Source organism: Camelus dromedarius, chromosome 4, assembly GCF_036321535.1.
Source record: "Camelus dromedarius isolate mCamDro1 chromosome 4, mCamDro1.pat, whole genome shotgun sequence".
Lineage (NCBI taxonomy): Eukaryota > Metazoa > Chordata > Mammalia > Artiodactyla > Camelidae > Camelus > Camelus dromedarius.
Genome location: NC_087439.1, coordinates 89629569 through 89645864, shown reverse-complemented (window position 1 = coordinate 89645864; position 16296 = coordinate 89629569). Strand labels below are relative to the sequence as shown.

At 44.0% G+C, this 16296-nt stretch overlaps 1 protein-coding gene across 3 annotated transcripts in view; it reads left to right on the top strand.

The window, feature by feature from the left end:
- The window catches only part of DNER (delta/notch like EGF repeat containing), a 263164-nt gene extending 248219 nt beyond the window's left edge, over positions 1-14945 (top strand). For all 3 annotated transcript variants that reach the window (XM_031452326.2, XM_064485240.1, XM_064485241.1), the window contains 3 exons: positions 892-1023; positions 8363-8609; positions 13897-14945. In XM_031452326.2, coding sequence (XP_031308186.2) covers positions 892-1023; positions 8363-8609; positions 13897-14008 — 491 coding nt within the window. In that variant the 3' untranslated portion in view covers positions 14009-14945. The remainder of the gene's footprint in view (positions 1-891; positions 1024-8362; positions 8610-13896) is intronic.
- Positions 14946-16296: the final 1351 nt, after the last annotated feature.

Sequence of the window (16296 nt, the reverse complement as noted above, 5' to 3'; positions counted from 1 at the left end):
ATGGCTTTAGAATCACACGAAGGTGGCTTTGTTCGTGTGTAACATCTAATAACGAGCTGTTTCCTGTAAGTTGTTCTTTGGACCACTGTGCCATCAGCCCGTTTTCTGGTTTGTAAGTTTAAACCAGGCTTTCTCTGAGAGGGGCAAGAATGCCCCAAAATGTTGAGTGTAGCAGGATCAGGAGCCCCAGGTCACAGTGTTCACTATGGGGGATGGACCTCGGGGAGGGGTGTGAGCTTCCCTGGGCACCGTTTCCCGGGGAGATGACGTGAGGCAGGGCTCACCCCAGACGTCACAACTGTCCTTCCTTAAGTGGGCTTGATGTTCTCCCTCAACATTTCAGTCCCTCCCAGAAGCATATCTAGGGATTTGGAAAGAGGAGAACGTTCTCATAATTGACTCAGGCTAGGCATGCAGCTGTGCCCTAGAATTACCCAGAAAGTAGTCCGATGTCCAGACTCACACAGTCAAACACTTGGCTACCAAATAATAAAATCATAAACTGTGAGTTTTTGGCTTTCTGAGGTTTCAGAAAAATAAATAAGAAGACTCAGCTGACTCAAGCCAAAACAAAATAGGTTTAATGAAATCAGGAACCCAAGTTTGTTTCTGCGATAAAACTTGAAAGGTTTATTTGGACGTGGGAATCAGACAAATTCAGTAGATTAAAGGAGATTCTTTTCACCAATGTCATTTTTTTTTTCATTTTTAGTTTTCACTTAAGTAAAATTTGGGGACAGTTCTGCACCGTATACAAACAACAAGTGGGGCTGAATTGCTGGAGATCACGACCCCAGACTTCGATCTGTGCTTAGCTGGAGAAGTGATGGGGACCGCCAGGGCCGCCAGCTGTCTCACTGCTGCCTTTCCCCCCAACCTTTATCTCCTTAGGTGAAGAGTGTGACATTGACATAAATGAGTGTGACAGTAACCCCTGCCATCACGCGGGTACCTGCCTGGACCAGCCCAATGGTTATACCTGCCACTGCCCCCACGGCTGGGTGGGAGCAAACTGTGAAATCCGTAAGTATTTCTGCGGCTCAGCCACTGGTATTTACCATTACATTTTCCTTCAGCAAGAAGAGGATGCTGATCAGGCCCAGCCAGGCCCCTGCCACTCACAAGTGAGGCAGTGAGGCCCAGAGGGTACCCCGAGTCAGCCGCGCCTCCCGAGCCCCATGTGCGTGCATGCTTCTGCTCGCTGAGCTGTGCAGCTCCCACTCCTTCCGGAGTCGGAATCCAGCCTTTCCATCAGGATGAGACTGTGCAGATGTCATCCAGAGTTCACTGATGCTAAATACAGCCAAAATTGTGCTCAACAGAGAAGCGTTAGAAGCATATCAAAGACGCTAGTCTTTGTGTTGAAAGTGTAAAAAAAAAAAAACCTGCACAAAATGTACATTCATTTTGCATCTACGTCTTCGTGTCTACAAACGTCTTCGGTTCCATCAATTGCCTGGAGCATAAAAGAAAATCTGAAAAACGTGTTGAGCTGCTTAGAGCAAAGTGTTCTCTAAAGATGCCTTCACAGAAATTTGACAATGCCAGGATCAGGGTTTTGTATATTAAAATAATGTGTCTAACTAGGATTGATGTGAAAATAAGAACTGCCCTGGAACTGGGTTTTCATTGTTTTGTAAACTAAAAGTTCTTTTTTTTTTTCCTTATAGGGATATTGATTGATTGATTGATTGATTGAAGTATAGATGATTTATAATGTCATGTTAGTTTCTGGTGTACAACACAGTGATTCAGTTATACACGTGTATTCCTTTTCCAATTCTTTTTCACTATAGGCTATTACACAGTATTGTGCTCTACAGTAGGACCTTGCAGATGCATACGGAAAATGCAGATGCATTTGCATCTGCAAATCCCAAACTCCCAATTTATCCTTCCACTCCTCACCCTTTCCCATCCAGTAACCACAGTTTTGTTTTCTATGTCAGTGAGTTTGTCTCCATTTTGTAAATAAGTTCATTTGTATCTTTTTTTTTGATTCCACATATACATAATATCATATGGTATTTTTCTTTCTCTTTCTGCCTTACTTCACTTAATATGATAATCTCCAGGTCCATCCAAATGGCATTATTTCATTCCTTTTTACGGCTCAGTAGTATTCCATTGTATAACTATATCATGAGTTCTTTATCCGATCATCTGTTGATGGACATTTAGGCTGTTTCCATGTCTTGGCTATTGTATCTAGTGCTGCTGTGAACATTGGAATGCATGTATCTTTTTGAATTAGAATTCCCTCCAGGTATATGCCCAGGAGTGGGATTGCTGGATCATAGGGTGAGTCTATCTTTAGTTTTTTGAGGAATCTCCATACTGTTTTCCATAATGGCTGCACCAAACTGCATTCCCACCAGCAGTGTAGGAAGGTTCCCTTTTCTCCACACCCTCTCCAGCATTTATTGTTTGTGGACTTTTGAATGACGGCCATTCTGACTGGTGTGGGCTGATAGCTCACTGTAGTTCTGATTTGCATTTCTCTGATAATTAGCAATTGTGAGCATCTTTTCATGTGCCTATTGGCTGTTTGTGTGTCTTCACTGGAGAAATGTTTGTTTGGGTCTTCTGCCCATTTTTGGATTGGGTTGTTTGTTCTGTTGTTGTTGTTGTTATTGAATTGTATGAGCTGGTTGTATATTCTGGAAATTAAGCCCTTGTCAGTTGGATCATTTGCAAATATCTTCTCCCATTCCGTAGGTTGTCTTTTTGTTTCTATAAAGGCCGAAAAAGCCCATCAGACAATTATGCTGTATGAGCAGTCTTTATGATACAAATAGATTCAGTTCTTTGGTTCTCATTTTTGTATAAACTAGAATTTTTAAGAATCAAATTTAATCTTCCTCCCCATCGAGACCCCCACTTCACTCCCCAGAGGTAGCAACTGTTAGTCATTTATTGTGGATTCTTCCAGTTGCTTTCAGTCACTATATGTCCCATTTTTTCTTTGTACTAATGGGACTATTCTATACATACTGCTCAGCATCTTGCCTTCATGCTTAATTATATATCTTGGCTGTTTTCCCATGTGGGTTTATGCAGATCTTCCTCAATTTTTTAACACCACATGGTATTTCCATTTTTCAGATGTTCTATAATTTACTTAATCAGACCCCTGCTGGTAGTCAGATAACCCATTTTCAGGTTTTTGGTATTAAAACCAATAGTAGAGTGAAAATTCTCGTTTATGTAATACCTGTGTGAGAATATCAGGAGGATAAATCTCGAAAATGGAATAGCCAAATTAAGGGGTCCTTTAATTTTTCACAAGGATTTGCTTACATACTGACTCTTAGCCAACAAAAATCTTCCTCTTGAAAGCGATGGTGCTGGGGCCCAAGGTTGACTCGAAAATCCCCTTTAATCCATACTTACCTTATTAAATACTTTCAACACCCCTGACGGCATCCTCCGCTTACCTCTGGGGAGTGACTGGGGCTAGATGCAGGCGAGGCAGCCTGATTGAATGGGAAGAAGGTCATTGTGGAGTTCTGCGGCCCTGGTTTCAACCCGCAGCTCAGGGACTTATTCTTGTTAGAGCTCTGAGCCTCAAGCCTTGATAAATGGGGTAATAACTGTAAACGATACAGTTCAGTGCCTGGTTCGTAGTATTTGCTCAATAAATGGTTGCCTTAATTACTGTCACCAGCTGTCATTCTCTTTGAGCTGCTGGCAGCCTCTGGATACCTGCTCAGAGTGAAGTTTCCCTGCCTTGATGGAATATTGATAAATTAGATGTTTTTGAGATAACTACTAATTTTCTAAAAGTACCAAATATTTTAGGATGACAGGCAACTTATAGATATGTAGTTTTGTCAATATAATTAGACTTCAATCTTTCCATTCCAAGGTAGATACAGGTATTCCATGAAGGGACTCTCCCTCCCTGCCCAAAGATACTGATGCGTACCCACAGCATAGAGATGCTCACAGCACAGGGAGGTGTTCTTCAGGCCTTTTGTTGCAACCCACAGTAAGAAATGTATTTTGCATCTTGGGGCTACACATGACGTTCAGTCTCTCACACACATGAAATATGAAGTAATACTTTATAAGCATCACACACTTTTATATCATTTTTCTAAACTTTTTTTTTCTAATGTGGCCTGGCCCCAATGTAATGATTTCCACAGTCTGCACTATGGAAAACATTACTTATTAAGTGTTTTGAGCCAGATTATTATTAGGATTGTAGGTCCTAATCGCTGATTCACCAGTTAGGTGGAGCATCCCTTGTCCTCTCCTGCGGCACCACTGAGCTGGTCCCCCACGTCTCAGCACACTGAGACTTCCACGACCCTGAAAAGACTGGGGGACCCGTGAGCGCACTTTTCTCTCAGTCTTCCCTTACTCCTTATCCCAGGCACCCAGCACAATGCCTGACACACAGTAGGTGCTTATCAATGTTTGTTCAGTGACAGGATTGCTAGGAGGGAGAGGAGCTTTTCCTTCCATCCCCTCCTCTCCTGCCGCTACTGAAGATTAACGAGGGTGTTACCTTTTTTCAGTCTCATTGACTGCTTTGATTGTCCAGCTAACTTTTAGCTTTAGAAAGCATAAATAAATCTGAAGTCCCTCCTCACAGTTGAGCTAGGCAACAGATGGTTCAAAAAATTATCTAACTCTCTAAGTGACATCTACAAAAAAAAAAAAAAACACTTTTTAAGTAACATAGGTGGGCAAATTAAGTAGTCTAGCTAGATACACCTGGGTAAGTGAAAAAACAGATACGGGAAATGTATTTTAGAATGAAATTTGTAAATCAAATGAAGTTTCTTTTTGGTGGAGTGGAGTTGCTTGGTGGGTCTGGTTTTACCCTCTGGACACTGACTGCCTGTTTCACCTTGAGCAAAGGCTCTGAGTCCAGCCCCTATTTCGGTCAAGTCCAGCCACTATGTAGCTCATATTTTAGGACCAATTGTGACATTAAATGTGAAAGCACTTTAGAAAATCCAAAACCTCGGACAGAGTGGGTTTAAACTGAAATACAGATGCTCCCTCCGACCCAGAAGGGTGACATTTTTCCTGAACAGTTCGTGTGCACGTGTTCCCAGTCGTGCACCTGCTGGGGCTGATGAGGTCGTTCCATCCAGCATGCTCTGGTGTGTGATTCTTCCCTGAGCCATGCTGCAGCCAACATAGTACATGATTCATGCACTGGGCCCCCCAGGATGCGGCAGAGCGATGACTTATGACGGTAGCGCCTGGACTGGGAGATGGCAGCTGCGGCCACCTGGTGCAGAGAGATACATTTGCTGCCTCGCAGTCTGAATGCTGGATTTATTCTGATCCAGCCTGGCTACCAACCCAATTAGTGTGTAAAGCAGCCACCTTCACTTATCAGACAAGTTTTAGATGACAGGTAGAAAAAGCAAAGGTGGAGGGGAGAAGCAGAGGTTTTAGGAGAAGTTTTGAGAAAGTGTTCCCAAAAGTCCAAACAGCTTGGAATTCAGACATTGGGGAAATAGACCAGATGGTCAGAGATGCATATGGTTTAGGCAGCTCACCAGGCCCGGGACAGCGTGCCGAGCACGTAACCCAGCACAGTTGTTTTCCCACTGTGATGGCTGTGCGCTTGTGCACTGGCTGTGTGTCCACAATCTGCGTGATGTGTAAGCACACGGAAGTGTGCATCAACTGTAAGAATTCATCAAGAGCCCGTGTGGCCCCACCCTATAATCAGATCTGAGCCCACTACCAGGCCGGGGGAGAGATGGTATTGGCTGCCCTCGCTCAGTGGGTGTTCCAGCATACTCCGTGAGCCTTGGGCTGCAGCCTACAACTGAATTTTTCAGAGAATGTCGAAATACTTGGAAATCATGTGAGCCATGCTTCTCTTTCAGCCGGAAGAATGAGTGGTCTCTCTCCATGTGCACCTGGTGCTGCCAAGTGCAATGGCTGCCAGTTTGGGGATTGAGTCTTCGTTTTGGTTTCACAAAACACTCCCTCTTCCATCTTGACCACGTATTTGCAGTGATTTATGTCAGTCTATCTGCCTGTATGTGAGTTGGCTCAACGGAGTGGTGAACGCACTAATGGTCAGTCTTACCGCTCCATTGGCTCTGTGAACTCAGGCAGGCAGGCTCGAAAGGCAGAACCAGACTCCAAGGTCCTTGGTGAAAAACCCAGGAGTCAGAAGGTCTGGACCCAAACTCAGAAGTCACTTCTTGTGTCCCTTCTCCAACTCTCAGGAACCACTGGGCTCAGGGCATGGGTCGGTTTTCCGTTAGGCTCTAGGAAGAGGGTCTGCACACTCGGATCTTTGTTTGCATGTGTACCTGTGCTCTTCTGCAGATCCTGACTTTTCAAGGTAAAGAGCAGCTGATTCTGAGATTCCAGGGTGACTGAAGATGTCACTAAGATGACAATATGAGTACCCCGAGGTCACAAATACTCTCAATGGAAACAGTCCTAAGGGTTTCGCAGGAAGACAGGCCCATTCCCACCCACCCCTGAATCCCATTTCCAGGCACCGGGAGTCCTAATGTGGAGATGATGGCCTGGAGGTGGTGGTGGCGCAGGTGGGAGTGTGAGTCAAATAGGGAAGGCATCCTCTTTTCCACGTGAGTTTAGCTTTGCTTTGGTCTTCCCTAGCTCTTTTAAATTCTCACAGCTTCCTTTCAAGTCCTGGTCATGTTATCTGGTATGCACATCTGTAAAGGGGACATAATTTGACACTCTTGATCTGTGCCAGACACAGAGATTATATCCCATCCTTCGATTCTTTTCCTGCCCTTACAGGCTGGTGTTTTTTGAACGGGAACAGGGTAATGCTCAACGATCCTCAGCTCAGAGTGTGTGCCTCCGAGGACAGCATCCTCCTTCTCTGTATCCTTCCCTCTTCTACCACCACAGCTGCTCCTCCTTAGGGACCACCCACCATGTGCCTGGCAGTGCCTTACTTTTCTTTACATGTTTTCTAACTTATGTTCACAGCAAGCCCATAGGGTATATGTTGCAATTTTCATCTTATAAATGAAGAAACTGAGTTAGGAGGTCAAGTAAATGGTGCAGCTGGGATTGAAAGCAAGGTTGGTGTGGTCCCAAGGCTCACACTCCTTCCACTAGTTAAGCTGGCAGATAATCTTATGGGTGTTTTCTTCAAATGACTTATTGCTTATTTTTTTATTATTGTTATAGTATTCTTTTTTTTAAAGCTGGAAAAGACTGAGAAGTGTAAATAAGGAAACAAAAATCACTTGTCATCCTGCCTGTCAGAGACCACTGCTGTTAGCACATGGAGGTGGAAGGCAGAGGCTAAGCACTTGGTCCTAGACTTGCTGACAACATGCTCACCCAGGAAGTGACATCAGCTTCCTAGGCTTTGTCTATAAAGTGGGGAGAAAAAATAATATATCTTCTGGAGGTTCTGATGATTAAATGCGATATTTTCAAAAAAGCTCAGCAGAGTAAGAAAACAGCAAATGTGCATCATTCTTACCACTCCACCCTGAGCTTTTCAGTGTGTAGTTAGACATTTTAAGCTCCTGTGTGCTTGTGCTACACAACCAGGTTCTGTTTGGAGCCTCCTTTCGTTCTTCTGCTATTTGACGACCCTCTCACTGTCTCGCTAAGAGTTGAATATTTAGGTTGTTTCCCATTTTTCCACTTTTATGAATTGTATTATCTGTTGGTGGGGTGGAGAGAGAACTTGGGGTTGAGGGACTCCAGGTACATCTGCAACATTTTATTTCTTTAAAAAAATCTAAAAACGCTAAAGAAGGTCAAATATGAGCATTGATTAATGAGTGATGAAGACATGGATGTCTGCTTATTTCTGAACTTTTTTCTGAACGTGTCATGGTTGATATTCTAGCGTTTAAAAATTGTGTGGCTGAAATGAACAGCCTTGTATGTAGGGCTTTATGCATTTACAGGACCATTTCCCCAGCATAAACTCTGAAAATTGTAATTTCTGTGTCCAAGGATAACTCCGTTGAGTCCACACAGGCGTTGTTTATCAATTCACACAGTCCCCATTTCTGTACCCTTGTCAACTGTGGTCATCAAAATTTGCAAATAATGTTTGGGAGCTGATATACGAATTGCATTTTAAAACAATAAGTATGAAGCTAAACAGTTTTCTACTTGTGTTTCTTTGGTGGGCTCCTTTTTATATTCTTTGCCCATCTTTTCATGGCGTGTTGTTGGTTTTTCTTAATGATTTGTAAGAGGTTCTTGTATATTAAGGATATTACCCCTGGTTCTGGATTATTCATAGAAAATCATTTTTCCCGATTTGGACTGCCCTTTATATTTTAAGTTCCCAATGGGACGACAGGAAAGTCCTTCCCATTCAAAAGGCCAGAACTCATATCCAGCCATGTGCTTATTTCGCCTCCAGACCTGCAGTGGAAGTCCGGGCACATGGCCGAGAGTCTCAGCAGCATGCCCCGGCACTCCCTCTACATCATCATCGGCGCCCTCTGCGTGGCCTTCATCCTGATGCTGATCATCCTGATTGTGGGGATTTGCCGAATCAGCCGCATCGAGTACCAGGGCTCCTCCAGGCCGGCCTACGAGGAGTTCTACAACTGTCGCAGCATTGACAGCGAATTCAGCAACGCCATCGCCTCCATCCGGCATGCCAGGTGGGCGGCGGGAGGAGGAGGAGGGGAGGTGCTGCGTTCACATGTGCATTCTCGGTCCCAGGTTAGATTATGAACAGGACTTTACATCTGCAAGGAGGATTTCAGAGAATAAAACACGAGTTCAAGGTAGTATTGAGGGGGTCAAAAATTAGACCGATTTATAAGCAAACCCCTTTAATTTGCTGCTAGCTTTCTGTTTTCATTGAATACAGTCATTCTAAATGAATTTGTGGTTACCTGTGCTGTAAATATCTGAGTTTTAATCACTGTGTATGAAATATTTTTTCGAGGATTTCTTTTTGGAATCTCTTCAGCTTTGTTGTTCTTCAAACAGTCAGTGGTGGATGGAAATTATTCTATTTGATTTGAGGGCTTACTTAAAGTCAGCAATCATTCTGCTGTTAGAGTTCATATTAAACAAACTTGTGTCTTCTTCTGTGGGAAAGACTCCCGGAGAGACAGGAGTTAGTCTGGTGTCGCAGTAAGAGCGTGAGTTCATGTGTCTGAGGTAAATCGTGAAGTCCCGCTGCTCCATTACCTGACTGTACTGATTTAACCTTCCACAAACGCAGTTCCCTCAACTGTAGGAAAGGATAATCATCTCCTTAAAGTTATGACAAATTAAATTACAAATATTATAGGATTGCATAAACAGATAACATCAGATTTACTTCTCGAGATCTACTACACCGTGGAAAAAAATTAGCTAACCTAATTTTGTTGATTTTTGCAAGGAATATTTACTATTTTTATGTGTGTCAAAAAATACCATCTCTTCCTTTAATTGGCACAACAATCTAAAGCCTAGAATTCAGAGAGTCAGTGTCTTGTAGCAAAAAGTGGGCTGAGCTTAGTGTCTTAAGACTGGGCGTCGGGGAACTATTAGTTGCATAAACTTTCTTGGGACATCATGTATTGATACTGATCAAGACACAAGCAGATCCAAATTCTGTCTGAGGGGCATAGAAGCTCAGATGTTCAAGACATTAGCTTTCTTCCAAAAGGAAGCCCCCAAACCCAAGACTCAGATCTTGGAGTGAGTCCAAGGGAAGCAAAAACCCAAACCTGCCTTCCAGGGAGGCACAGAGAATATGAAAAGAAGAAGAGAATAAACAAATTCCTTTGTTGCTCAGAAGTCTTCCCGGAGGGGCTTAGATCACCAGGAAGGAACAGAATCCATGGCTCTTTACTGGGATGTATTGGGAGACCCAGGGAATCAGATTCCCTCTCCCCAACCCTACCCCGGAGGAATCTCTGGCTAAGGTCCTTTTGCATTCAAGAGGAAGAGTATTTTATCTCAGTCTTGGAATAGTTTAAGATAGATTCTTCTGGGCTTTCTGCTTATATAGCTCTCTGGGAAGATATTTAACTGAATACTTTTGGAAGGAAAGGATAAACTTAAAAGCACTTGAAAACCTGTTTCTTATTTGGTACTGATTTTTATCAAAAATATTTACTGCAGGATTCCTAACCAACAAGCTCCTGCATGCACCAGTGATTGCAGATAAAACCATTGACGTTAATACAATACCTTCCCAAATATCTGGGAACATTCCTGTCCAAATGTTTATTCAGCTCTGACCTGTGCTTTCTACAGTGTGGTTCTCTAGAGGCCCTGGCCGGGTCTCTGGCTGGTTGGCTCTTTTGATCCCCTTTCCTAGAAACCCTGGAAAGGCGCTGACAAAGATTTAGTCTTTTTGCTATTCCCCTCTTCCTAGCTTTCAGCAGCGGCCGATAGCTAACGTCCGTTTCCTGGCCTGCCTCCCCGCCGCTAGCCTGGTGGTGACGTTGGGTCAGAGTGACCGCAGCTCAGCAGCTGCAGGAGACGAAGACTGCGTAGGTCATCTGTGACAGTCACCGGTGACCCAGGAAGTGCCTGGTGACTCTGACGTCAGCATCAGCTGGCGCTGGTGCCGCCTCTCTCTCCCATCCTGAGTCATGTGGTCTACAGCTGCTTTGCTTACACTCAGGCTGGGGAGACTTTGTGACTGACAGGCAGGGGTGGAGCCACGGCTTGCCAAGTTCTGCATCTGAGGTCACATCTCTTGCTGACTGGTCACTGCTCCACCAGCTCTAAGTGCCTGATCACGGAAAACAAATAAGCAAACAAACAAACGGGAGCTGTGAAAGGACAGAGTTGCTGTTTCTCAAATAGCATCTCCCATGTGGGCCTTCTTAAAGGTCATACCCACCTGACTGTCTCTGTGGCACTGTTTAGCTGTTGGCTTCCTAGGGAATATGGACTAGAAAAATGTACATGCTTTGACCACCCTCATAACTGGTTGCACTATCTTTTGTTTCTTTAGTAAGATCTAGTGGACAAGACTGGTCACCAGATACGATGTTGGAGCTGTCAGTAACACTGATAGCAAGGCTGCTACACCTTCCGTTCGTTCTTCGATGATGGTTAACATGGGCAGATACGAGGCTAAATCCTTTGGAGAGAGGGACAATGGATCATTTTTATAGTCTTCATGCAAAATATTTCAGATTTTGTGGGCATATGGTCTCTGGATCTCCATGAGCACCCAGCTCTGCCTTTGTAGTGCGAAAGCACCAGAGGCAATATGAACGGGCACAACTGTGTTCCAATAAAACTTTATTTAACAAAAAACAGGCAACAGGCTGTCATTGGCTTGCAGGCTGTTGTTTGTTAATCCCTGGTGGACATTATAATTTTCTCTAACTTCCAATCTTTTTTTCCCCCAATGAAAATGTCCCTTTAGTATAAGGAAAAACAGTATGTTGTTTAAAAAAAGGAACAGTTGCACAGAAACTCCTTCCATAACATAGGCAAGCTCTCACCTTGGTTTAGTGCCTGAGGGTTTAAAATGGAATTCTGTAGGTGTGAGCTGATTTCTTCACATCCACCCAATTCTGAGAACCAAGGGAAATGGAAAAAGCTGGTAGTGTTGTAGATTTAAGTCTGAATGCACATTCGTTTTGTGCGAAGTGTGGGCAATTTGAGGAGAGGCTGGTTTCATTTTACTGTGTTTTTTAAACGACTTCAGCCTCCATAAGGCAGCTACTGAATACGGGTGGAGACCTCTGTATCTCACCTGTGGAATCTACACAGGCTTCTCAGCAGCTGGCTAAGTCACAGTGCAAGGGATCCAGCTCCAGGATGGCGCTGGGCGTGTTAGTCCTGCTTTAACCAGGTCACCTCTATCCAGCATTATACTGGATGACCCATCCTGCCTGGCGTCGATCTCATGAGCGCCATGCACGTGGCTGAGTTTCCCATTTGGACACAAAGCGATACTCTTTGTCCTTTAGTTGGCTTTGCGTGTGTACAGTGCACACGCGGCGGCCGTTGAGTGATTTCAGCCCTGGCCTTGTTGCACCCCGTAGATCTGGAACACTCATCCTCAGACCTGTTTTATCAATGTTCAGCTCCATGACAGCAATTTAAGATTTAAAATATAGCATGTTGATGGATTGCATAATGTGGAGGCATTTAACTTTCTAGATTTGGAGGAGACAGATTCTTCTGAAGAAAACGGGAATCATATAAAAAAAAATGGTGATTTTAAACATGTATGCAACTTGTTAGGTTGCTTGGATGTTTCCTTTGGGCCAAACAATTGAGTAATAGGCTATGTGATTTCCTGACCCTTCCCATAGGCGTTCCCACGGGAAGCCATCCCATGGCTGCCATGTTTGGACACAGAGAGGTTTACACTGGGACTGCCTGATTTTTTAAATTAAGTAAATTAATATTATTAGTGGTATTTTGTTACCAATGTATCTAGCTATTTTATGAGAAATATATTGTCAACATACTTGCTCCTTAAAGTAGCCTCTGAAATGGGAGACTTGGGAGACAGTGTTAAGATCCAATTGGCTTTTACATTGTTGCCCTTTTCCTGTTCTCAGGTGATGCAGATCTCAGTCAGTTTAGATAAACAGACCGCAGGCTGGAGACCTGCCCCCAGTTGTGCCTACACAACCCAGGACCTTCAGCGAGGCTGACATTTTAGGCATGATTTTACTGAAGCTTTTTGATATTGCCCAAGAGCTGTGGTTCCTAGGTGGCCGAGTGCTTTCGGTCTTTATCTTTGCACTTTGCCTTGTGCCCATCTGGCCTGGTTTGTGCCTTTGACTCCTGAAGACTAGTTAATCTCAAGCGAATTGGAACACAAGATTGATGGATGTTTACAAATGAAAGATCACTCGAAGAACGCAACGTTTTCTCACTTCCCACTTGGTTTCTCACCTCTGTACGTGAGAAGACAGACTTTCCAAAATCTCAAGGCAAGAGACAGGAAAGATGGGGAGATGGGATTAAAGCCATGGTCAGTAGCCCTGAGATGTCCTTGAGGGCTCATCCCGGCAATCCTCTGAAAACTTCTTTTTTAATGGCCTCATTGGGCTTGAAACAGTTAAAAATATGTTGTCCCTGGAAGGGAGGAGCAGTGGTGGCCTAGCCTGGAGGACTGTTTAAATCATACTACACTCCAGGGGCCCTTAGGGAAGGTGAGGTCTTGACCAAGAAGAGACCACGCAGAAGGTGAATTGGCTTTATTTTAATAATCGTCATTTTAACACCGGTTTGGCAGGAAGTCCTGAAGTTGGATTTTGACACTCCTGGCTTCTGCGTTTCAGTCCTGCTGTCAAGGGGCTTTTGAGATGTGCAAGTCTGTTGGAACAATGGCTTTGTGCTCAGGGGAGAAACAATGGCTTGTGTGTACACGGGGGTTGGGGAGTGGTGGGTGGGTGGGTGGGATCGGTTGGGAGGAGCCCGCACAGAATGTGAGCTAACACCTCCTTATTTGAAGCCAGTTTCCCTCATCTTGGGACCTCAGGTGGCCTCTGAGCCCTTGCAGCCCTCCTGCAAGTCCCATGGGAGAGGCTGTCCGCAGTCCTGGGAGACCCGCCCCGCTTTCTGCATTCCAGGCACTAGAGTGGGTGTAAAATAAACTTGCCTCTCCAAATCGTTATGGGTCTGAGACGAGAAAGACAGATCGATCCACTTTTCTTAAAGCCTATTGGAGAGCTGTCACGCCTGACTGCTTTCCCAAGATTTCGCCTACAAGCTGCAATATGTATTTGGACTCGAGGTTTTGTGAAATCCATTTCTGCCGCCCACACTGAAGACTAATATTTATACTCACTCGATGCTAATATCAGGAAGTCTTACATTCCTGGACCTGCTAGACGGTGTGCTTTAGAGTGTTTCTATGGTCCCATTCGATTCTTGCATGTAAGTTATCCTCACCCCTTGCCTTTAATAGGACTTGAAAGCCGATATTTCTCTAACCAGACTCCCCCCTCCCTGTGATTGCAGGTTTGGGAAGAAATCCCGGCCTGCGATGTACGATGTGACTCCCATCGCCTACGAGGATTACAGCCCTGATGACAAACCCTTGGTCACACTGATCAAAACAAAGGATTTGTAATCTTTTCTGGGGATTATTTTTCAAAAAGATGGGCTACGACACTCATTTAAATATTTTTAAGAAAATAAAAAGCTTAAGAAATTTAAAACGGTAGCTGCTCAAGAGTTTTCGGTAGACTGTTTAAGAACTAATTTTCTGCAGCTTTTAGTTTGAAAGGAAATATTTTAAAAAAGGAATTTGTGAAACCCATAGACTACGTGTTAATGTACGTCCAGCGCTCTAAGCTGTGTGCTTGGACTAGCGTGTGCGCTTTCCGTGGTAGACCCGATCAGGAATCCCAGACTGACTCTGCGGTTGTTACAGGGTCGGTCTCATCCAGGAGAAGCTTCTGTGTGACGTGTGAGTGCCAGCTTTCTGAGTAGAGTTAGGAAACCCATGTAGAGTATGAACCATAATACCGTATACCCGTAACTTAAAGAGAAGCCCGAAATGTTTGTTCTGTGAAAAAGAAACTAGTTCAATTTATTATTCTTAACCCGAATGAAATTAGCCTTTGCCTTATCCTGTGCATGGGTAAGTCACTTATTTCTGCACTGGTTTGTTGAACCTTGCAGAAACCGGAAACATTCTTTTGAGTTTGTGTGTTTTTGTTTTGTTTTGTTTTGTTTTGTCATTTCTGTAACGGTTGTGAAGCTAGGCCTTGAAAACATACCTGAGGAAAGGGCCTCATGAGGCAAATGATGATCAAATGGAATCTGTACTTTCTTTCACCGGTCAAGGTTTTTATATTGTGAGTAAATTAAATTTGCCTTGAAGTGGTTCCTCGCTAAGAGGTAGTAAACGTTGAGAGCGTACTGGTTCCCTCAGTAGTGAGTATTTCTCATAGTGCATCTTTATTTATATCCAGGACATTTTTGTGGCTGTACTTGGTTGATATGTGCTGCTTCTGATTCTTGCTAATTCCAAGAGTATTGAATAAATATTACCAAGTCAAGGATGTATTTGTCTCTTGTTTCTTTTTTAATTACATAAAGCATTTAGATTTGATACCGATTGTCAAACAGTCAGTCCTGCTCTTTTGTACATTTTAAATATGCCAAGGAGTACATTTTTGTGGCTGCTGGAGCCATTCGCTGTGCCCTCTGGGAGCCCTCCTGAGCTCCGAATCGTTAGTGAACCATCCCTACTGTCTTGAAAACGCAAAAGGTAGAAAAAAGTAACAAGAATTCTCATCTTATCTCTTGCGTCAGAACTTGGCAGTGAAATGCAGCACACGTGACCGCCGAGGTCCATTGAAATCGAGAAACACTTCTAGCTGTGACGTGCAGGGAACCTTACGTACGCTGCTCTTCTCCGGAGACCAAATGCAGTTGCCTTAGCAAACAGCACCTGGGTCCTTAGAAACTGGAAGGCAGCTTAGAGCTACCCTGGATTCAATTCCACTTTGCATCCAAATGCTGGGTGCTGTTGTCCCAGAGTCTTTTTTTAAAAAACTTACTTTATCTTTGCATGGGAATGTTTGGTAAGACCAAGAGAAGCCCTGAAACCAGGTGCACGGGAGGGTTTTAAGCAAAAAGAGGTACTTAAGATACTTTTCCTTACTTCTCTTCCCTTCAAACATCTGTCCCCAGTCCTACAAGTGACATAGCATTACACCCACGCTCTGATTATTAAATGACACAGCGCAGTATGTTAGTATTTTTAGCTTGTTTAAGTGTTTGGAAGTGAAGTAAGAACAAAATGTGAACACGGCTGGCTGAGCAGCCACGGGAACACACACAGGCCTTTCCCGCTTCCATCTTCTGGTGGAAGACTGTTGATTGTGTGGTGCAGACACCTCTGTCTGTCACCAGTCCAAACGGATCCTGCTCACCGCTTAACAGGCCAATAAATCATGACACAAGGCGTTAGGGAAAGGAATTCTGACTTTATTCAGAAAGCTGGCAGACCGAGAGGACGACAGACTAATGTCCTGGAGAACCGTCTTCCCCAAGTCAGAGTTCAGGCTCCTTTTATACTAAAAGGGGGAGGAGGTGTGGTCAGGTGTTGCACACTTCTTCCTGGAATGCTTTGTTCTTGCAGCTGCCCACCTAGGTCAGGTCACGATGTTTCAGTAAACCTCCAACAAGACAAATGTTATTCTCTGTTCTGAAACTTTCTATCTCTCTATGAATGGAAAAGTGTTGCACCCTTAAAGGTCAAAGCCTTGAGCATGGGCTCCCTCGTATATTTCAGGCTCTAGGCAACATTCTTTTACAAAAGGTGCAGAACCAGCAGGACCCAGCCCAGGAAACAGAGCGCAGGGTTAGAGCTAAAGGAGCAGGTCTAACATGGAGTCAGATTTGTTC